Raw genomic sequence first — 22,151 nt, 5'->3', positions numbered from 1 at the left:
ATACAGAGTTCTTGTGGTGGCGATCAGAGGCGGACGGGTACTGTAAGATAAACGGAGGAAACATGCGATCAAATGATGTAGATTATGAAGATCATTGAGCTGTGTCTGTTCTTGCTATCTGCCTTATTTCTGCCTTTTATGTTTCTCTATTGTACACATCCTCTTGTGTATGTGTGGCACCAGCGTTCCATTGTTGCAGCAGGCGTTCTGTCTCAACAGCGTTCCAGCGCAGATGCAACTGTGTTGCATCTGCATTTTATCTGACAATTAGTTGGACCAAGTTGCCTAAAGGGGGCAATTAAAGATAAAAGGTTCGTGAAGTCCGACTCAACCAGCTAGCTTTTTCATCATGCCTTTTACATCCATTCAATTCGATCACTATTACTTTCCGCAAATATTGTGTTTCTTTTCATTTGATCAAATGCTTTATCTTGTTTTCTATTCGTGAAAAGCTCTGTGTTGCTGCCAATTGCAGCTCAAAGCTCTCAATTGATTCGAGACCCTGTCCCTTGCTCATTCCGAGGCCCTTTTGGAAGGTAGCTTCCGGCGGGTGCTGTGTTGTGGTGTTTTTCTCCCGTCACAGTAGAAGGGTAGGTTGTAACGTTATATTATAACTCTCAGTTAGATACACTCTCGACATGAGCAGCTGCCGCCTTAACCATTCCTCCAAGAGTCTTAGGGCCGCCAAGTGAGTTATATTCCTTCTGCATTGCAAGCTTCTCTCGTCGCATCTCCTTAGATTTCTTAACACCAAAATCGTCCTGGAAGAGAGTAAAGGCTTCCTCGATCGACAGGCCCTCTGAAGAGGAAATATTAGTATCAATTCGTTGTTATATTCAGGGCCATTACTCACTGGTCTCAGGGTAGCAGTAGTAGGCAAGCACAAGACCAGTCAAGATGAAGCACAAGTATAGACCGTATGTTCCGCTGGGAGTCATCGTTTCGAGTCTGGATCAAGTCAGCCAAATAATCAATGCTTCAATAAGAAGGGGTACGAACTCGCTGAGGTAGGACACGGAGACGACTAGGTTGGCCGTAAAGCTCGCGGTGGTGCTGATGGCACTACCTGCGGCACGAATCTCCAGAGCAAGGTACTCGGATTGATACCAACACAAGTGAGCATATGTAGAGCCGAAGCCGGTGACGAAGATGACGATTCCGGCAATGACAAGACCGACAAGTTTCTGGGAATACTTGTAGTCTTCATCGAGAAATCCTCCTGTAGGCTTGCACATGAAGTAGAAGGCAATGAGGCACCAAGTGAGACCGACAATCATGATGGGACCGAATTTCATCAGGAGACCACGGCGACCGATGCGATCAACCATGACCATACCGAGAAGAAGGAAGAAAGTGTTGGTAATGGATGGGATCAAACCGCCAACGGAAGGATTGGAGAGGCCGAGAAGTCCAAACAGAGTGCCAGCGTAGTAGAGAAGGGTGTTGTAACCAGTGAATTGACCAAAGACCTGGATGAAGCTGACAGTGAAGATGGAGCGACGGTACGGCTTGTGAGTCCACAGCTTCTTGGAGCGCTCCCAGAAAGTGGTTGTGCGTTGTAGAGCGGTGGTGGCAGCGACATGATCCTTGATGACCTGCAACTTAAGCTCGATTATCTCAGGTGAGGCGAACTTGTAAATCCTCTTGAGAACTTCGCGAGCCTAGTCGTCCTGGTCACGGAGGATGAGAACACGAGGAGACTCTGGGAGTTTGTGCATAAGACAGAGTTGGATGAGCGATGGCACAACGCCAAGGCCGAAAAGGATGCGCCAGTTGTACTTAGTGTGTTGCATACCGGCACCAATAGCGACACTGACGGTCTGGCCAAAAGGAATGCAGAAACCGTTTGTTCCAACACATCGTCCACGGGCCTTGGTCGGAGCCAGCTCAGTAATGTAAAGAGGGCAAATGACAGCAGCTCCGCCAACTCCAACACCCAGGATGAGACGACCAGCGACGACCTGGCCAAGAGAAAAGCTGAAAGCAATGATGATGGCACCAACAGTGAAGAACAGATCAGATATCAACAGACAGGGCTTTCGACCCCACTTGTCGGCAAAGAAGCCCAAGATGGCTGCTCCGAAGATTGATCCGATAGTGGTGGCGGCAGTGGCGATCTCTTGCTGGGGATAGGTGAGGTCTTTGCCGGTCAACTCGCTTCCGACGTAAGGAAGGGCAACACCGACAACACCGGTGTCGTAGCCGTACAGGAATCCACCAAGAGCGGCTGTAAGAATCAAGAAGGCCAGGTATGGGGTCATCTTGTCTTCGTTCTCGGCTTCGATGACAAGAGCGTCAACATGTTGAGTGTGCTCAACCTTATCTTGCCATGCTTGAGTGACAGATTGTTGCCTCAACCGAGCCGGGTCGACCTCATCGCGAGACACCATTGTTGCTAGAGCTCGAGGAGGCCAGGTCCTGAGGTGATGGAAGACGGTGAAGAAAGTTGGAAGAGGTGAAGAGGCAAAGAGGTAAAGAGTGATGGAGATGTTGATCACTGGGGAAGACATTAATCCAAGTCTTTATACAATGGGCTCTGGGGTAATGTGGGGTACTGTCCGGGGTACTCCCGGGTCTCGCGGGGGATAAAGGGGATGTGGACACTACTATCGCAGCCTGGGGTAATGGGTAATCTCGTGATAGGACACGGAAATTGGGGCCGATGATGACGTCATAGGCAGCATCTCCACTAGATATCCCCATCTCCTAGTCCTATCAAAACTTGGCCTCTCTTAGTTTCTTGGGGTTGGCCCTCTCAGCTTGCGTGATCTCTGGGGTAAAGTGGAGTGATGTCCGGGGTAATGCTGAGGTCCCAGCTCCTTTGTGGTGCCAGCTACCGTCTACGTAACATGCACCATCGGGTTCGAAATCCGACGCGGACGCGGATGTCCGACTATCGCCCTCTCCGCCCTCACCCAACGGCGGTGCCCGGGGGCAAGGGGGTCAAGGGGGCCGAGTGGTGTGGGGATTGTTGGCTCGACTGACTCATTCGCATTATGGTTGATCATCACCTCCAAGTTACCCCGATTATCTCCCACCTGTTCGAGTACGCTATCTGGCCTGCTATGCTTGCCTTGTTTTGTTTTGCTTTTGACTGCTTGATGCCCCTCAATGTCCCTCTACAGATTCCATCTGAGTCCAAACTCGTAGTATTCGGTAACGGCTAAATGGGGGGTCAATGAGTGATGCTCAACAGAATGGTCCTAGAATTGCACGAGTCAGTACCTCGACATGCCACGTTCGACGGGCTCCGGCAAAGGTGGTGAATAGGAGGATGAGGAAGGAAACATAAGGCCAATACTTGGTCCGTTCTTGGCCCGTTCTTGGCCCAGGGTCTGAAACCCCAAGGTCCGGCAAGACTCAAGCTAGATAGGACTTATGAACATGATTGGCCCAGACAGATAGGGAAACCGAGGTTCTGGACCAGACCAAGTGCGGCTGGTATGAGCAGCTGCTGATGCGAGAGGAAGTTAGCCCCAACTCTTTCGACTTGGCCCTGCGCGGGGGGACAGAAAACACGAGAATGCTTCACTCACTCACCTCCCCCAAGAGAGTCGCTCGTTTTCTGTCCCCCACTAGGTCACTTTATGCTTCCCCTCATCCGCCGTCTACTGTACGTAGCGACTAACTAGTATTAGTACGTAACTTCGCACAATATGAAGTACAACCAACAGGTTCTTACGAAACACCGCACTCGGGCGTACCATGTAGGATATTGTATGTTGATCATATCATGCAGACAGGTCGCTTACACGCTCTGCAGCAACTGAGGGGTCTGTGTTGCCGTCTTACGAGACAAGGCCTGCATACATGGCAAGCCCCGGCACCTGGTTCTCTTGACAGAGAGTGTCACCATCAAGGAGAGCTCAGATGTGAGCGTCTTTCCCTCTCAAGGGATGGCGTCGAGTGCTTTCGAGACCAAATTCACGCACCCATTCAGTATCCAAAGGTTGTTTCGAGTGAGAGAACTCTCGGACCCTCTGAGTGGCCCCTCGAATTTTCAAACTTGCGCGACTTTGGAGGCGGCAGCGAGTGTCCAGGTAGTAAGCAAGTACGAAGAGGGCATCAAGTCCCTTGCCTCATTTTCATGGTTTGAACAAGTGGACGTGTTCGGTTTACCACCTCACAAAAAATTCTTGTATCGATTGTAAATTGTAATTTGCGATAAGAAAGTAAACTTAAAGGCTTAGGGTAACCTGCCTGTGTTCTGGGCAGCGCTTCAAAGCGTGTGAGTCGTTCGACGAAGCACTCGTGCATGAATGTATATCAGGCCGTGTCTATCCCCGCCATACTATCGAAGCTCATATCCAAAACCTCAATAACATTCCCCCAAGGATCCCTAAAGTACAGACACTTCGACCCACTGGGCATATTGACGATAGCATCACCAACTTTGCTCCCGCCCTTGCTGAGAACCTTGGCTAAAAGAGCCTGCGGATCGGGGTCCGTCACACAGAGATGGAAGAAACCACCACGGTTGTACTCAAACTCCTCGACCCTCTGGTAGACAGGATCCAAGAACTCAAAGACCTCAAAGCCAACACCGTTGCCGGTCGCCATGAAGGCTAGCTTGACTTCTTGTAGTGATGAGGGGTAGATCTTGAAGATGCCGTTGTTGGGGTCTTCGGAGCGCCTGATGTGCTTGATCTTGTTGGCGTGGACCTTGAAGCCCATGACTTCGGTGTACCATTTCGTTACGGCTTCGATATCGTTTACGGAGACGCCGACGTGGTTTATCGGGCGCATATGAGTCTGGATGCCGCAAGTCAAAGGTTAGCATTGAATGCTCGACTGTTGATTGAAGTTGAATCGCATACTTCAACTCGTCCGGAGTAGGAAGAGTACTTACGGCGGACATCTTGATCTACTGCGTCTTCAGGATTTCGCAAGTTGAACAGTTTGAAAAATTTACTACACCAGCCCATGCCTCACTGTCTACGCATACAACATCTTTATTTGCATTACGTGTCCTGTCGTGTCTGGAAATTTTGCTTAGCTGGCCGAACACCGAATAGTGGGGACTGAATCGGGGTCGGAAAATGCTGGTCATCGTCCCGTTAGTACACTTGACTCGGCGACGTAGTTCCGATCATCGATTGCCGCCCATCCGGCGGGGAATCGGCCATCAGTCCCCGCAGGGACGGACCGAGACCGGGGAGGCTGTTGACGAGCAAGCTGAGCATAGTCGGAGAGACCTTTCTCATCCTGGGATTCTACACAACCCTCGCGCACCAGAGGCCGAGGCTCCGTAGTCTTGTTTTCGTTGGTCGGAGAAGTGCCCTATTTCCCGAATCACTAGAAATCGGCCGCGGGAAACGGAAAGGATCCCTATGACAGGAATGTTGTTCTCGAACATGCCACGGCTTTACGCTTGGCAGGTTGAAGCGCCCTGGATATGCTGTACATTTCTTTAGGTGATGACTTGTACTCCGTAGTATCAAAATTATTGGCCTAGCGAACTATTCGATAGCATGCCCCCTGATGTGACGGAAAAGAAGCTCCCCCAGTCCGGAGACATTCCTTGCAGATCCGCCGTAAGTATCCAATCAAGATCAAAGTCCACGCCCATAGAGTTGTTGAAACCAGTCCACTGGCTCCCTCCCCGGGGAACTTCTACGGTGCTTCCTCCATCATCATTCGACACAATTGAAGCCTGCGGTCCTTCTCCCAAAGCTGTTGATCTAATTTGACTCTTTCCTGAGCGACCGGGCCAGTTGCTCGACCTGTACTGGGTATCCCAATGACGTTGTAACCTGGCTATAAAGTCACGCGCTCGTTTAGCGCTCTCCCATGTTGATCCCAACTCATCTAGCGCTCGAAAGCAAGTCCCCAAATGACCAAACACCTCGTTTTCTCGTGAAATTTGATGTGATATTGTTGTAAACAGGAGCGGTAGAGCCGCAGAGAAAGTGATGGCTACGGCTTGGATATTCATGCGTCGTAGAGAATACCGTGCTTCGTAAGAGCATAGAAGTTGAGCGATAGAGCTGGCGGACTCTATGCACATTTGTCGGGCGTGACGAGCTCCAGGTCCTTGGGGTGGCTGAGGCTGAAGGTAGGATTTGGACATGTATGGTCTATGGGCGTAGATCATGGCTTGATGGTATTGCATGCTGGCAAAGTTAGCCCTTGAGGTACCCGAATGGGCCGAATTGGTCGGCTTACTGCATCATAAGCATATGTGGAAGGCAAGGCGTGCTGTGATCAGTGTTATTGACCTGGAGCTCAAAGGGCAGAGTAGCCTTCCATTTGAGCAGCTCAGCGACAGTCCGTGCATTGATCTCCTGAAGCGTTGGCTTTGGAATGGACACATCCCCATATACTGTCGTTGACAGGGGCCCCATTGTTTCAATGAGCGAGGCCTGATATCGACAGACCAGATCGGTATAATCCGTGAGAGCAGTTGCAGGTGATGCCGACGCCACGTAGGCAATCCATTGCTCAGCTCTCTCTTGACGAGACGTGGGTTTTGCGGCGGTGGCGTCTTTGGGAGAGAACCGAAACGGCTGTCCAATTTGGAAACTCCATGCACTGCAAACTGTTAGAATAACCAATTCCTGCGTTGACTGATAACCTACTGGTCGACTACGCAAGCCCCCCAGAATACTACTTTACGTAGCTCTGCTTCCGCTGGAGTAAGAAGACCTTTTGCGATGTACTGCGTCAGATTTTGATCGAGCGCGAGAAGATAGGCGAGTCTCATCGCCATGCCTGAACTGGTTACTGTCAAGTCAGTTATCCAAGGAAGGATCTAAGCGTACCGCTGTACAGCCACGCCCTCGCATCTCTGCCAATGCCATTCTCGTGTGCACTGAGAACCACTAAGGTCTGAACTGTGGCCACAGTCGGCGGTGAATCCAGCTCAATTTCAAGAAGAGCCTTTGCTCGGTCGGCAAAGAACTCAGAAAGCGATCGCGGGAACGTGACAAACGCTGGATGATAGCGAGCATCAAACGCTGCTCCAACTGCACAACTGTATGCAGAAACATCAGAAATGGGTGGAATTGAGTCTTAACACTCAACGTACATGGCGCTTGTCAGAGCCTCCGAATAATATGGCGTATCCTGTCCACTCTGCCACTGCACTTTGGCGTCCCCGAAAATAGTCCTATCAACCACATGAGAGCATGGATCCTGCCAGGCAAAGTAGAGGCTGGTCAGATGCTCCTCAATCTCTGAGGGAACACGTTTGCCAAGGCCAACAAGGTCGAGGTATTTCATGCCATCATTCCGTACTGTCCGATGATAAACACTCGTTGTCCCATCAGTCCCGGGCATCTCGAGCAAGTGGAAATTCGACGTCGAGCCAAAAAAGCGAATATGCCCGCCTAGTCGAATTTGCAGTGTGCCGATGCGGTCGGAGAGTTGCTCGACCAGCTCGTCCTCGCTGTCTTGTGAATTTTGGGGCCCGTATTCGTCTAATGTAGAAGAGTCCGGGGGAAGTTGAGATTCGACATCTAGCATGGATTGAAGCCTGTAAATATCGTCGTTAGAGGCAGAACCTATACTCCAGGAGGTGGTATGCGAGTCGACAGATGCTGCTGCTTGATCCATCGACTCCGGCACCATGCCCTCGTCAATCTGGTCGGCTAGCTCGACGGAGGATGCATTTATTGGCTCTCTCGACTGAGGCTGTAGTTGCCCAAGCCCAAAGGTATGTAGAATTACAGAGAGTGTTTCGTCGTTACCCGGTTGCATGGGCGGTGGTTCGAGGCCATTTTCGATGATGAATTTGGAGAGCTGGTTCACCCTCGTTGAGAGCAATTCGATCGCGACACGGGGAGAGAGTCTGGACGAAAGCAGCTTGTCATCATTCAGCTCTTTACACTGAGCATATGGCACCACTTACTTTCTTCGATCTGCCCTGGCCTCATATCGGCATTCTTTTCCTTTTCGCAGACAACTCCCACAAATGGGCGTTGCTCCATCGCACTTCGGACTGTCATTATCATCCATGTCCTTCAAGATGCTGTGTTGCATACTTTGACTTTACTCTCGCGACACTGCGCACAAGCAGTTGTGACATGCTTTCGAAACTTCCTCTTCGACGCAGATTGTGATATCGATGGTGTCATGGCTGGTGTGAACAAAGCTCAGTTGTCCTTATCGGAGCATGGGGTCCCCCCACTAACCTTATTTCAGTACGGGATTTAAATCCCGCGTTACGCCTGAGCTTACCAGGTGGCGTTTGCGGAGTATGGGGTAAATCTGACACGTGATTGACGAATCCACTTGCTTCAGGCCGTCTGACTCGCCTCCGACTGACACCAAATACCGGCTCGGGAAACGGGTCCCGCTTGTCCGTACGCCGTCGCCAACTGCGAACAGTCGTTAGCATTGGCTGCATTGGCGGCCACTGTGAGGGTCGACAGATCGAGGGGACGCATCGTGACTGCTGGCAAAAGAAAAAAGACATAGGAAGTCAGTCGTCATGTCGCATCAACACATCGCCACAACTCAATCAACTCTCGTCCCCCAAAATGGCCGTCAAAACTCTCAAGATCGCCTGCGCTGGCCTCGGCCGCATGGGCAAGCGTCACGCCCTCAACTACCTTAACCGAACGCCCCGTGCCCAGCTTGTCGCAGTCTTTACCCCAGACCCCAAGGAAATTGCGTGGGCTCAGGAGAACCTTGAGCCTGCTGGGGTCAATACCTTTACGGATTATGACGAAATGCTCAAGTTCCCCGGGCTGGAGGCTGTGGCTATTGCTACAGTGACTGCTGTCCATGCTGAGCAGGCCATAAAGGCCATTAACGCAGAATTGCATGTCTTCTCTGAGAAGCCTCTCAGCACTAGCGTCGAAGTTGTAAGCTGGAACATTGTGTCTTGGAACTCTACGTGTTACTTCGTGCTGATCAGAATACAATTAGTCCCAATCCGTCGTCGACGCCGCCAAGGCCAAGCCTTACCTAAAGGTCCTCTGCGGCTTCTCTCGCCGTTTCGACAAGTCCTACCGTGACGCTTACAAGCGGGTAAACTCAATCGGAGGCCCGGCCATTTTCCGCTCCCAAACCTGCGACAAGCTCGATCCCTCGGGCTTCTTCGTTCAATACGCTGAGTTCAGCGGTGGAATTTTTGTAGATTGCACTATCCACGATATCGATCTTGCTTTGTGGTTCCTCGGCGATGGCTGTGCTGTCAAGAGTATTACCGCGTCCGGTATTACCGCCGTCGAGCCAGACCTGAGGAAACACAGGGACGTCGATAACGGAATCGGCATCGTCGAGTTCTGGAATGACAAGATTGCCTATTTCTACTGCTCTCGCATGATGGCTGCGGGTCAACACGATATGACCGAAATCATCGGCCCCAAGGGAAAGTTGGTTGTGAACGGAACGCCGATGGTATCTCTCGTTGAGATGCATGAGTCCAACGGAGTGCGACGAGAGCTTCCAGCCAACTACTACGAGCGTTTCGAGTACGCGTTCGTGACAATGGCGAATGAGTTTACTGCGGCTTGTTTGGATAATACTCCTCTGCCCTTTGAACTTTCTGGTGCCGTCAAGGCGCTCACCATTAGTGTTGCCCTGCAAGAGAGCATGAACACGGGGAAGAAGATTCTTTTCAGCGAGACAGGTCTTCGCATTGACTAGGTGGTACCAAAACTTTAGAATTAAAACATTAAATGAACGCAATTACCAAGTTATGCTGTTTGTCTTGTTTTTTTCTGGGTTAGTGATTATGATTGCGACTGTGAAACCGTACTCTTCAGGAACGACGAAACCTGTGAAAGGGCGGGACAGGGGACAACGCGCCCTGAATGGGATCATGTGGAAGACGGGGACCATCACAGCTGCACTTCCAAAAGATAGTGCTTTGGACATCTTAGTTTAACCCTCATCACCGGTTATTCCTTCTTTCATCCTTCCAGAAGATATCATTATACCGCGACGTGTCTGCTGCCGACCTTTGATCGAGATGTCAACCAAACAAACAGGGCGGTGTCGAGGGGCGTCCGCAGAACTTGAACGTCGAGATACCGTCGAACCTGGTCTCCAAGTATACCAATATTTTTTACGCCGCGCGCCGAAAGTGGTCTATACTGAACACGAATAGGGGCATACTCCCCTCGGAGGCTGGTATGTCCACCCAGCGCATGCGTCGGTTAGGAGCCATCCATGCTGCTAGATTCCGGGCAACTAGCCTTACCTCTCCGCAACAGCTAGACAATCTCGACATCCACCGGGGAGAGCGAGAGTTGCTTTTGCCGCTAAGGGACAATTTAAAAGAGATACTCGTTATTCCTTCCTTCCTTTCTATTTGATCCGGGGAAGAGATGCCAGGCACAGGGGTCCTATTGGGTGAATCTTCGCCCTAAAAAACTTGGCAACCGGAACTGGCCGACTGGTTGTGATGAGAATCCCGACCCATGCAATACTATATTGATTTGGAATGCGGTTTTTAGACTTTGGGATTCTAATAATTCTGGCCCACTCCTTCTTTCAGCCGCTTGTGGCAGCCCACTGCCTCGCATCGCGCTTCACGTCTTCCGCAGATCGCCGGAGCAGATTGACGTTTTCTGCGAGGAATGATATCCCCCGAGGCAATGTCTCTTTGCCCCGTTCAAATGAGGGTATGTGGCGAGCGTAGGGATTTGGCTTGAAATGTTTAGTAACCGCATTTATTATGGAGCGTCAACCCCATCGTGTAGGCCCAAAATAGGTGCCATCCAAATCAGGGGGTGCAAAATCAGACACCTCCAAAGTAATGCTGAATCAACCCGACACTTCGCGTGGCAACTGGCGGTTACCATGGTTTCCACCGTGGAGGGAAGAGGCGGTTTGCGAGCCGGCGTTGAAGCCAAGGGTCTGGTTATTATTCTATGCGCTCAGTCCCGATACGACGGACGACCTCAATGAGCTCAGCGAAGATGGAGGTGTAGAGAAGTGATCATTGATCTTTTGAGAAGTTAGCTGAGGTGACAAAGGGACCCCATTCAAGAGATCCGGGAGGACCGAACCATTGAGATCCATCGCAAACAGGCTCGGCACCTGTGGAGTGCCCATCACGGAGTGTTGCTGCATCATACTCTTCCCGGCCGGCGCGGGTCCATGCAACGTAACATCGCTTATCCCGCTCGGGTTCGTCGTGCTGATGGCGGACGGACTAGATTCCACCAAGTTTTCGTTCGTGTGAAAGGACATCTGATGCTCGAGACCAGTCAACCATTCAGATCTATCATCGAGGGTTTGGCTAGAGGGCACCCCATTCATGGACGGCGTAAATGGCGAGGCTTGCTCCAAGGCCATGCATTGCGGCGAATCATTGTAATGGAGAGCATTGGGGTCTGTGGTCGAGCCCGGCCCGAAGAGGCCGTCAAACTGGAATTTGGCGTTGAAGGCAGCCATCGGCAGCGCTGTCCGCAGGCCAGGGCTGAAGTTGAGGCCGTTCAAGGTGCTCGTCTCCGGCTTGGGCAGCTCGTGCTGCACCCCTCGCTGTCCCATGGCCGGTGACGTGCTCCCAATGCCATGGTTCAAGTTGTGGATGGGCAAACGGGCCAGACTCGGGAATCGGCTATGGCTCTGGGACGGGAGGATGCCTCGTGCGACCGAGGCATTCGTCGCAGCAGCAATCATCTGCATCGGGCTGCCGTCGATATGGCTGATGGTGTTTGCCCGTGGCCTCATGGAAGTAGCCGACACATTGGATGCAGCTATGTTAGGTCCTGCGACGCCGCTGGCAGACTTGCGACGACTGCAGGGGCGGGACGACAGGGTCGACGTCTGGTGCAGCTTCTGCTGGTGCAGCTTCTGCTGGTGACGCAGCAGGAGATCGCCGCGGGCGAAGCGTCGTTTGCATACAGGACACTCAAAGGGTTTCTCCTTAGTGTGCGTGAGCTCGTGTCGCTTGAGATGTTCCAATCGGGCGAAGGAGCGCTGGCAGGTGCCGCAAACGTACGGGCGAGGCTTGTCGGTCCTGGGAGGAGAGAAATTGGCGGGCGTCTTCGTGTTGAAGGATGCTGCGAAGGTCAGTACACAGTGTCGCGGGCAGAATCGCGCGGGCAGAATCGGGTGGGCCGAATCGGGTGTGCGGAGCGGGTCAAGCCGAGTATGAGGGGCGAGCTGGGGATGGCAGGATTGCTCACAAGTGGTCGGCGGTGGAGGGCGCAGTGCCGACGACGACTGCGTCGGAAGAGGGGGGATTGGACATGGTGGTGAGGATGGCGTGGTTGAACGAACAATAAACAGCACCGGCCAAAACGTATCTTGCATACAGCGCGACGTCGTCGTTGGTTTTCTAGTGATTTTGCTGTCGATGGTTGGGGGTATATGCTGGGCGCCTAACCTCTCGCAGACGCCCCGACCGACGCAAAAGCCGAGCCGCCCGTGAAACCAGAGGTCGCGTCCAATGCCGAAGCCGCCAAACCCCTTTCGCCTCCTCCTCGACCCGGTCAACAACAAGGTACCGACACTCCTGACTACTTCGCGGCCACGGTCGGTGGATCTCTCAGTCTGGAGCCCAATCCCTTCGAGCAGTCCTTCGGGGGTGCCCCAGAGACACCAGGAGGCACCAAGCTGCCGTCGGTCGCCGCCTTAACGTCGCCCTCGTCCCTCTTGCCCGGCCCCAACGCAACACCATTCAACTGGGGTGGAGGTTCGCTGCGGACTAGCCCTCTGAGCCCAGCCATGCTTTCTAGTCCTGCCAATGACTACTTTGGTGACACCCATCATCTGCGCGGCGGCTTCCCTACACCTAACGAATCTTCCTTGAGGACCGGCTTGACTCCGGGCGGCAGCGGGTCTATGTTCCCTGCGCCCAGTCCCAACTCCCAAGCCCTCTTTGCCCAGCTTGCTAGCGGAGGGGCGACGCCTAGCACCATCGATTTCCATCGTACTGCTATGAGCGCGGCTGCCAAGAGAGAGCAAACAAACGGTGTTCGACGACAGTCCGGACAATCCCAACCGGCTCCGCCACGGCAACAGCCATCGCTCACGTCTCAACCCCAAGAGATTCCCAACGGCCCCGTCGTAGTCAGGTCCGAGACGAAGCCCGCATCCGGTCCCTTTGACCCTCACGACAACGACGCCGCCAACGGCCTTTTCATGCTTGCCCAGGGCAGGAATGGGGCCCAATCGACGAGCCAGTTTGCTGTCACTTCGGGCGCAACTAGCCACGCACACCCAGCCCCCGTTGTGCCCCAGAATATGAACACTTCGCCGCAGATGTCGAGCGCCAATGGTGGCTCGATCGGTTCCGCTCGCGGTGTGAGCGAAGGTAGTATCGCGTCGGACGATAGCGACCAGGCGCGACCCAATACACGAGGCAAGGGCAAGAAGAACCCGCCCGCCACAAATGGTAGAAGAAAAGCCGATGATGCTCCCGCAAAGGCACCCCCAAACAAGAAGTCCAAGGCCAATAGGGCTGTCACTATGCCTGAAGACATGGATATGTCCGACGACGAGTCCAATATGAAGTATGATGAAAATGGAACCAAGTCCAAGATGACGGATGAGGAGAAGCGCAAGAACTTCCTTCAGCGAAACCGGTATGTCTTACTCGAAAATCTAATATCTGTATTGAACCTGGTTACTGACATGTCGTAGTGTTGCTGCCCTGAAGTGCCGTCAAAGAAAAAAGCAGTGGCTTGCCAACTTGCAGACCAAGGTGGAGATGTTCAGCACTGAGAGCGATGCTCTGACTTCGCAGATCACGCAGCTGAGAGAAGAAGCGCTCAACTTGAAGACACTCCTTCTCGCACACAAGGACTGCCCAGTTACACAACAACAAGGTCTCCACAGCGCCTTCATGTCTCAGGTGGTCGAACCCTTCAACCCCCAAATGAACCCCTATGGCCTGGGTGCACCCATGCCCAGTCAACCGGTCATGGCTGGCCAGGGTGTCCAACGGCGTTTCTGATAGAACGAGTTGCGATCCGCCGATGATCGAGATGAATCGGTTTCCTTGGACGGCAAAATGACTCATGGGTGACCCTTTCTTTCCCCAATGAGGGGATGATGGCGTCTGCCTGACGGAGGCGACATCCAAGGGCTCGAACCACATATACATAGGCGGCCATGGGATTTCGAACTTTTGAGGGCATGCTAACTCTTTTTTTCTTTCTAATTTTCACTTTTCGACTTGTACAACAATTCACGAGGAGTGGAACATCCGGACGGGGATCGGTGTCTGGGGTTCGCGTTAGTGGGCGAGCCTTTCGGGACTTGTCTACGGGATTCTTAGGGGGATGTGACTCTCGGAAGGTGAAGCTTTGATGAGAGAAGTGAGCCCGAAATTTCACTTGTACGTAAGCTTTTGTCAAGGCACACGGGACGTACATCAAAAAGGTGTTCGGCCAGGCGGGATTTGCCCTGCCTGGGGGCGTTAGGGACTCGGAACCACGGGAATGAAGTCTTTGGTGGTGTTGGGAATTGGTTTTGCAGGTAGCTGTAGGTAACAAGAGCTACATGGTCGAACGATGGTTGCGCAATCGAACATGATGAGAATTAATGCTTTGGTTGAAGTGAGAAATGCGCGAAGCCGTTTCATGATGCATTCACCTGAGGCTGTGAATGGAGATGGAGATGGAGAATGAAAGGAAGGACGAGAGAGATGTAGTTATGGGTCGGTTTCAAATGAATCACTCCAATTTTACCTCAAGATGCAAACAAAAAGATAGATATATCTCGGCTGACGAGAAGTGTCACACGGATCGCAGTCATCCGAGCTGGATCAAGGTCATCCGGAGAGGATGAAGATCACCCCGGGTGGATAACAGCTATCCAAGGCGGATATCAGCTATCCGGAACGGATAGAGGTCATCCGAGGGATCAAACTTACAGCAGTTTCAGCTACTGTTGAAGCTGTTAAGAATCTGTCAGTGTCTGCAGTACTCCATCACAACCGGCAGAGGAGAGCTTGCGAGAGTATCTGGGCGAGTCGGGATGGACAGTAAAGGGCTGAGATTGCGTGGTAAGGTGTGCGGCCGCGAAGCTGCGAAACAATTGAGGGTAAGGCACACGGCGGGGTTGGCGCATTTGGCGGCTGTATGCGACATGACAATGATTGGGCGCGTACTAAGTGGACATTACTGGTCCTTCATGAGCTGTTTATCAATTGCCACCATTTCGTTGTGAATTCAGAAGGCTTCTCAGCTCTAAAACGGCCAGCCTTTGACTCCTTGATATAAGTGAGATACAAGTCCAAGAATACAAACGGCAACAGCGACCTTAGCCATAATTATGGCATCGTTCCCTTCCACTTGCACTCTCCCAAGTACAACCGCGACACTATTCAATGCTCGTGTAAGTCGCGAACAGGTGTGAGGCCGCCTCACTTGTAGCAGAGGCTCGATCCCCAGCTACAATTTTTTCAGTGTAGAATTTTGACTGCCTCTTCCAAGTCCTGAATGGTTTTTTCTAGCCTTTCTCGGTTGTCCCTAGTTATGCGTGCTTCTCCGGCAATGGCAGTTAACTTATCGATATCCAATTGGAGAACCCATTGCTCGGGAAAAAGCGCCAAAGGGCTCATGGGCCCCGAAAGGAGACAGTGATCGACGGCTTGGTGGTATACGTTATCGATGAATCGCTTACAGGCTACCTTGTAATAGGCGTGAAGGATGTCGTGGATGTCTTCTGCGGTGTGCTCTGCATTGCTCATATTGCTCATAGTGGATTGAATGCTATTAAGCTCGACTACGAGCTTTCCCCACTTGGTACTTTCTCTTCGAGCTTGACCCTTAAGCGCCTCTGTTATTCGAACACTACGAGACTTTTAGAGGTTACTGTTGAAATAGTGATTGAGTGTGTACGGCCTTTTCTCCCTTTCTACCTCCACCAAGAAAATGGCTTGCTCCATTCCGTTGCTGTACCTAGGCAGGAGTTCATTCATGACGCTGGATATGAGTTCTTCACGAACCCTGGGATCCGTACAGACCTCCCTTATGGCCCTGAGGATAAACCTGTGGATTGCCAAAATGATCTTGCTGAGATACTGCTTCGTTATAAGGGCCCACTTCGCGGACTGCTCGCGGAATGCGCTAGAGAGCAAGCGCGATCCGAACGTTCCCAGCTCGAGACCTCGAGAGCGACGATGCATGTGATCAATCCAGGACATAATGCCTTGTTGAGGTTCATGCGTGGTCCAGTCTGTGATGATGATCTTGTCCAAATCAGGGAACTCGTCAGGATCGAGATGATCAGATAAATCAACTTCGCTACCATCGGCACTTCATCAACATAGCCTTAGTCATGATCAGAATCTTCAATCTAGGTACAGTCTGACGAACCGGGAGGCTGGAAGTATACTTGGAGGCGTGGTCGTGGCGGACATGAAGGCTGTTGGATAAGAGACTTGGGAGCGGGTACCCGAGAGGAGGTCGACGGAGGGTTCCTACGTTGCTACTCTTCTGACCTTTCCATCGAGGTTCGAGCGAATGCTGATTGGCTCCCACTGGTGGTGCGATGGAACGACGAAGCGGAGGTATTCGAAGGGATGGACAACATTGACGGAAGGAGACTTGAAGTTGATGATAAGGTAATGATGGATATGATATGCGGGGGTGTGCGCCAACATGTTGGTTTATCATGTAGCAGTCGTGGCGGTAAGGCCAAAAATTGTGATTTAGGTGCGACTTATTTTATGCTTTAGAAAGGAGATTGCTTGACTTGTTACTGAACGAGGAGCCATTCCTTGCCCGAAACTGGTGCTTTACGATGCGTATCGACGCGCTGCAGCTGTTTCATGGCTTCACATCATCAATCAAAATGATAGGCTCGGCACGCTTCCTACACCCCGTTGAGCAGGGTCGCTAACCTAGACAACTGTAACATGGCATTACTGATACAGGCAGCACACATTATGCCCGTCACTTGCTTCTTCAAAATCTAGGTGGCGTTTTTGTAGTCTCCAGTCAAAAGCGTTTTGTGTAACGGGTCAGGCCCACTTGGCTGGCGGCTCTGCCGCCAAGCCCGAATTCTTCTCCACAGCGCCATCGAGTTGATTCTCGAATCTTCTATATTAAAGAAGATATAACGCGCACCCAGTTTGTATTTAGATTCCTTCCTTTCTTCATCTTGAAAGTAAACAGCATAGGGACTAGTTAGTTGAATCAACTCGCTAGAGGCCTTTCACATACTTTCAAGATCACTTCAGAAGTCTGCTGAAGTCCAGAAGTCAACGACTCATCCCGAGTCCAGAAGTCAAAAAGTCAGCCGAAGCACCCGAAGCACCCGAAACACCCGAAGCACCCGGAGTTAAGAAGTTAGAAGCACCAGAAGCCACAAGCGAAGAAGAATAATGGATCACTCAGACGGCATGACTCAGGGGGAAACCACTAGCCAGTCGGCTAGCGTACTCGAGCAACTCTTGAGCGAAGTCAGGCTTATGCGGTCCGAGAATATGGCCCTAAGAGAGGCAAACGAGGAAACGAAGTTGAAGCTGTTAGCACTGGAAACGTCCATCCAGTCTATACAGCCCACACCAGCGCCCACGCTGGCGCCAGAAGACAATGAGACAACCGCTGTTCCTGTCACTCCCAACACTACTACCAACCCTTCTATCACCGCCGATCCCGCCAATACGGTTATCACTTACAGTCCTCACCCGATTAAGCGCCCCAAGCTGCGAGATGTCCCGAAGTACAGTGGTGACAAGTCCCAGTGGCGTAGCTGGAAGTTGGAGACCGAAGGGAAGCTACGAGTCGACGGCGAAGCCCTTGGAGACGCAGAGGGCCACTTCATGTATGTCTTTATGAGCCTGGAAGGCAAGGCTAAAGACAATGTGACCACCTTTGCGGAGATGCAAATTGAGAAGAGGACGTTTAACGTGGCTGAACTGCTCAACCGCCTTGAACTGTTGTACGGAGAGAAGGATCGTAAACAGAGAGCTACTCGCAACCTGCACTCGATTAAGCAAGGAGAAAACGAACCCTTTACATCGTTCTACCCTCGTTTCGAGAAAGAGATCGCCAACGCCAATGCCGAATATTGGCCAGATGACAGCAAGATTTCTTACCTCCAGGAGGCACTAAACGACAGAATGAAGGCCGCTCTTATAGGCTCTGATCCCGTCGCGATTAGCACCTACGTTGGGCTGGCAAAGAGGTGCGACTCGCTTAGCAGCCAGATGGAACTGTTAGGCCAGTGGAAGAAACCTCGCGGCAACACGAGGGGCTTGGACAACCACGGTAGCCAGAGCAGCCAGAGATCTCAGCAACAGCTTGTCCAGCAGGCTGAGGTCAGAAGAGGGGACATGATGGAATGGGAGCCAACCCCACAAGCATCCACTCAAGTAAACGCTGGGCGCACCCGCGGCGGCAAGAACACGAATGGCTACCAGTCCAGGCGACCAGAGGATCAGGCTTTGCTCGGTAAGCGTGCCAAGTGGGTCGATCAGGATGAAATGGATGCACGCTACCGCGAAGGACGTTGTCTCCGTTGCGGAAGAGATAACTGCAGAATCGAACGCTGTCCATTAGCCGCACCTATTCGGCCCGGGAGCGTAACCAGACGCACTCAAGTCAACGCCGCAGCCCCCTCGCGCCCCTCGGTTACCAACGCCGCGACCGTTGAAGAAGACGAAGATGCCACTCTCCAGAGCGATGGAGATTCAGACTAGGAACACGCGGCGGCTGTGAGAGAATGGGAGACAACCGGTAAAAAGAGAATGGATGGAGATCCATTCATAGCAGACGTTAGGGTGAATGGAACGGACTTCGTACCATCCCTCGTCGACTATGGTTGCCTCTGCTACGGCGCGGTTAGCAAACGGACCTTCCAATCTCTTCAGCTGCCACATATACCTGTTCAACCTCGCATCCTCGAGAATGCAGCAGGAGACGGCAAGGAGGTTAAGATCGACAAGATCACTTACTTATCGATCGACCTAGACGGACACCAACAGCGCCGTGTATTTATGTACGTCATTGACGACCTTAACTGGGATATGATTCTAGGCAAACGATGGATGGAAGATCAAGATGTTCAAATTCATGCGAAGGAAGGATACTTGGAGATCGGAACCAGTGGAGCTCAAGTACAAGACCGACAACGCTATCGGCCCCCTCGACTAGAGGTCTCGAAGGTGATGGCCGCTGCCTTTCTAGGCGACGTGCGCCGCAACAGACGTACAGGCGGCGTTGGAGTTTATGCCGTCACGATGGCGGACATCGACAAAGCCTTGAGACCGAAACCAAAGATCGACCCAGTGGAGAAGTTGCCACCACACTACCACAAGTGGTTACAAGCCTTCTCTCGACAACTGGCCAACCAGTTACCTCCCCACAGGCCAGGCGTTGACCTGAAGATCGAAGTCCTACGAGACGAACACGGCCGCGAGAAACCCCTACCCTGGGGTCCGCTTTATGGCATGTCTCGCGAAGAGCTATTGGTACTGCGGAAGACACTTACAGAGCTTCTCGACAAGGAGTTTATCAGAGTTAGCAGTTCACCTGCGGCGGCACCGGTTCTCATGGTGAAAAAGCCTGGTGGAGGCGTTCGCTTTTGTGTGGATTACCGAAGACTGAACAACATCACCAAGAAGGACCGCTATCCGCTGCCCTTACTCAACGAAACGCTACGCACTGTGGCAAAGGCAAAGTGGTTCACGAAGCTAGATGTTATAGCAGCATTCCACAAGATCAGGGTCGCCCCCGGAGACGAAGAAAAGACGGCCTTCAGAACACGCTACGGATCTTTTGAATGGCTGGTAGTCCCATTTGGACTGACAGGTGCACCCGCAGCTTTTCAACGGTATATCAACAGCGTGCTCCAAGACTACCTAGACGATTTCGTGTCAGCATACATCGACGACGTGTTGATCTTCTCTTCTGGATGCATTCAAGACCACCGCGACAAAGTCGGCAGGGTCCTCCAACGCCTAATGGATGCTGGGCTACAGCTAGACATCAGCAAGAGCGAATTCGAAGTCAAGACGGTGAAATATCTCGGGTTCATTATCGAGGCGGAGAACGGGATCCGAGTCGATCCTGAGAAGGTCAAGGCTGTCAAGGAATGGACTACGCCAACGAACGTAAAAGCCGTGAGAGCCTTTATCGGTTTCGCGAACTTCTACAGGATTTTCATGCCTGAGTTCTCAGAGATAGCAGAGCCGCTGATACGGCTAACGAAAAAGGACGTACCCTTCCGTTGGGACGACCTATGCGAAGAAGCCTTTGAGAAGCTTAAGGACCTGTTGATTACGGCCCCTATTCTAGCTCATTTCCACCCGGAGAGAGAGACTATCGTGGAGGCAGACTCTTCAGGATTTGTTACTGGGGGAGTCCTCTCCCAGCGAAACGATGAAGACGGACTACTACGACCTGTCGCCTATTTCTCGAAGAAACATTCGCCAGCGGAGGTCAACTACGCTATTCACGACAAGGAACTGCTTGCTATTGTGAGGTGTCTGGAGCAGCGCTCGCAATAGTCCAGACCATTTGGACTATTAGTCCAGACTGCAGATAAGGGCAGGGAATACGGACGCCCGGTGTGGATACTAATTACGCTAGGTTGTTGGCATGGTGTTACAAAACCAGGGTACCTATGATTGTTACTGTGCCAACCATTTTGTTTTGGATATTTCTGATCAATTTACTGGTGCGATCCAGATCAACACGGCACGTTTCAAGGGACGCATCATCCTAGTCTTCAATCCACGAACGCCCGTCGTGGATTGATTATTGATCTTAGATTGCAGTCTGGACTAATAGTCCAAATGGTCTGGACTATTGCGAGCGCTGGTCTGGAGCAATGGGAACCAGAGCTGCGTGCTGTGAAGCATTTCAGGATCCTCACGGACCATCAGAATCTGAAATACTTCTATTCGGAGAGAAGATTAACGGAAAGACAAGTACGATGGTCGGAGTTCTTATCCAGGTTCCATTTTACGCTCGAATGGAGGCCTGGAAAGAAGGCTGGACTGCCAGACGCGCTCTCCCGACGAGACCAAGATATGCCGGCCGACTACTCGGACGAGCGGCTAAAGGCACGCATTATGAGGCTATTTCAGGACGACCACCTTGAAAGGGTACGCATCTCGACAGTTTCCACTAACACTGAGGGCACCCTGGAGTTCGATTTCGAAAAGGAAATCAGGCTATTTGAGGACCAGGAATTACAGCAACTTTGGGACGCCGCACGCCGAGAAGACAAGCTCTATCAGGAGGTCACGAAGCTGGTAGCGAATGGAGAGAAGAACTTACCGACACAGCTGCAAAAGGAGAAGGTTGTGAGTATCTCAGAATGCTCCCTGGATGACAGAGGTCTCCTATGCTTCCGGAATCGTGTCTGGATACCCAACTCCGAGCCGCTTCGCACGAAGATTATTCAGGCAACACATGACTCCCACATTACCGGACACCCGGGGAGAGACCTTACGTACTCTATCCTGTCGAGACGCTTCTTTTGGCCGGGCGCAGCTAGCGAAGTACGCCAATTCGTGCGTAACTGTGAGGTCTGCGGAAGGAACACCATTTGGAGAGACACGAAGAGAGGGCTCCTGAAGCCATTACCCATTCCGCAACGAATATGGAGCGAGGTCACTATTGACTTCATTACGGACCTCCCACCATCGGGACGCGACGGCGCGACGAACTGCATGGTAGTCACGGACCGGCTTACCAAAGGCGTCGAACTCGAAGGCATGAGCGATATCTCCTCGGAAGCGGTTGCTAAGAGACTCTTCGAACGGCACTACCCGGTCCATGGTATTCCAACAGCCATAACCATTGACCGTGGGCCCCAGTTTGTCAGCGACATGTGGAAGCACTTCTGCAAACTGCTGCAGATCGAGCAGCGGCTATCGACGGCGTACCACCCACAGACGGATGGAGCGACGGAGCGAATGAACCAAGAGGTTGAGAAGATCCTACGAATATGGACAAACTATCTCCAAGAGAATTGGCTAGACCTGCTACCAATAGACATGGCAACAATCAACGAGAGGGACGCGGCCTCTACCGGCCTCAGCCCGTTCTTCTTCATGCACGGCTACCACAACGAGCCAATTCAGCTAGTCGAGGATCGAAGAGCAGAAGATGCGAGGGAGGGCGAGGTTATGGCAGAAGACTTCATCCAGAGACTTCAGGACGCCACAGAGTTTGCGCAAGCTGCAATAGCTATGGCCCAAGAGATACAGCAAGCCCAAGCCAACAGGCACAGAACTGCCTCGCCCCGCTACAAGCCTGGAGACTGGGTATACCTTAATCTGAAGA

The 22,151-nt window shown here is 52.1% G+C and overlaps 7 protein-coding genes across 7 annotated transcripts; 2 read left to right on the top strand and 5 right to left on the bottom strand.

The window, feature by feature from the left end:
• Positions 1-616: 616 nt before the first annotated feature.
• On the bottom strand, positions 617-2,995 carry BGZ61DRAFT_510409 (putative myo-inositol transporter 2; the record flags this gene model as incomplete). Its single annotated transcript, XM_046252061.1, has 6 exons — positions 617-799; positions 854-948; positions 1,000-1,661; positions 1,692-2,323; positions 2,388-2,418; positions 2,921-2,995. 6 exons carry the CDS (start codon positions 2,993-2,995, stop codon positions 618-620), a joined length of 1,677 nt encoding a protein of 558 aa, XP_046096155.1.
• A 1,258-nt stretch (positions 2,996-4,253) lies between these two features.
• Positions 4,254-4,944, bottom strand: BGZ61DRAFT_464343 (glyoxalase/bleomycin resistance protein/dioxygenase). Its single transcript, XM_046247479.1, has 2 exons — positions 4,850-4,944; positions 4,254-4,752 (listed from the first exon to the last, which is right to left on the bottom strand). The coding sequence occupies exons 1-2, from the start codon at positions 4,856-4,858 to the stop codon at positions 4,267-4,269; spliced, it is 495 nt and encodes a 164-aa protein (XP_046096154.1). The 5' UTR covers positions 4,859-4,944; the 3' UTR covers positions 4,254-4,266.
• Positions 4,945-5,443: 499 nt separating this feature from the next.
• Positions 5,444-8,075, bottom strand: BGZ61DRAFT_369583 (fungal-specific transcription factor domain-containing protein; the record flags this gene model as incomplete). Its single annotated transcript, XM_046241961.1, has 7 exons — positions 5,444-6,113; positions 6,166-6,531; positions 6,579-6,711; positions 6,762-6,973; positions 7,028-7,789; positions 7,850-7,932; positions 7,983-8,075. 7 exons carry the CDS (start codon positions 8,073-8,075, stop codon positions 5,444-5,446), a joined length of 2,319 nt encoding a protein of 772 aa, XP_046096153.1.
• A 405-nt stretch (positions 8,076-8,480) lies between these two features.
• On the top strand, positions 8,481-9,594 carry BGZ61DRAFT_485530 (uncharacterized protein; the record flags this gene model as incomplete). The annotated part of the gene is made up of 2 exons (XM_046249720.1): positions 8,481-8,807; positions 8,872-9,594. The coding sequence occupies 2 exons, from the start codon at positions 8,481-8,483 to the stop codon at positions 9,592-9,594; spliced, it is 1,050 nt and encodes a 349-aa protein (XP_046096152.1).
• A 1,227-nt stretch (positions 9,595-10,821) lies between these two features.
• On the bottom strand, positions 10,822-12,213 carry BGZ61DRAFT_432968 (uncharacterized protein; the record flags this gene model as incomplete). Its single annotated transcript, XM_046243898.1, has 1 exon — positions 10,822-12,213. One exon carries the CDS (start codon positions 12,211-12,213, stop codon positions 10,822-10,824), a length of 1,392 nt encoding a protein of 463 aa, XP_046096151.1.
• Positions 12,214-12,256: 43 nt separating this feature from the next.
• BGZ61DRAFT_539850 (Aft1 HRA domain-containing protein) lies at positions 12,257-13,858 on the top strand (the record flags this gene model as incomplete). Its single annotated transcript, XM_046254841.1, has 3 exons — positions 12,257-12,266; positions 12,296-13,487; positions 13,546-13,858. The coding sequence occupies 3 exons, from the start codon at positions 12,257-12,259 to the stop codon at positions 13,856-13,858; spliced, it is 1,515 nt and encodes a 504-aa protein (XP_046096150.1).
• Positions 13,859-15,310: 1,452 nt separating this feature from the next.
• Positions 15,311-16,513, bottom strand: BGZ61DRAFT_539849 (uncharacterized protein; the record flags this gene model as incomplete). The annotated part of the gene is made up of 3 exons (XM_046254840.1): positions 15,311-15,701; positions 15,750-16,166; positions 16,335-16,513. The coding sequence occupies 3 exons, from the start codon at positions 16,511-16,513 to the stop codon at positions 15,311-15,313; spliced, it is 987 nt and encodes a 328-aa protein (XP_046096149.1).
• Positions 16,514-22,151: the final 5,638 nt, after the last annotated feature.

This window comes from Ilyonectria robusta (genome assembly GCF_021365365.1).
Source record: "Ilyonectria robusta strain PMI_751 chromosome Unknown BGZ61scaffold_37, whole genome shotgun sequence".
Classification (NCBI taxonomy): Eukaryota; Fungi; Ascomycota; class Sordariomycetes; order Hypocreales; family Nectriaceae; genus Ilyonectria; species Ilyonectria robusta.
The sequence above is the reverse complement of the archived record's forward strand: the minus strand, read 5'-3'. Positions and strand labels throughout refer to the sequence as shown.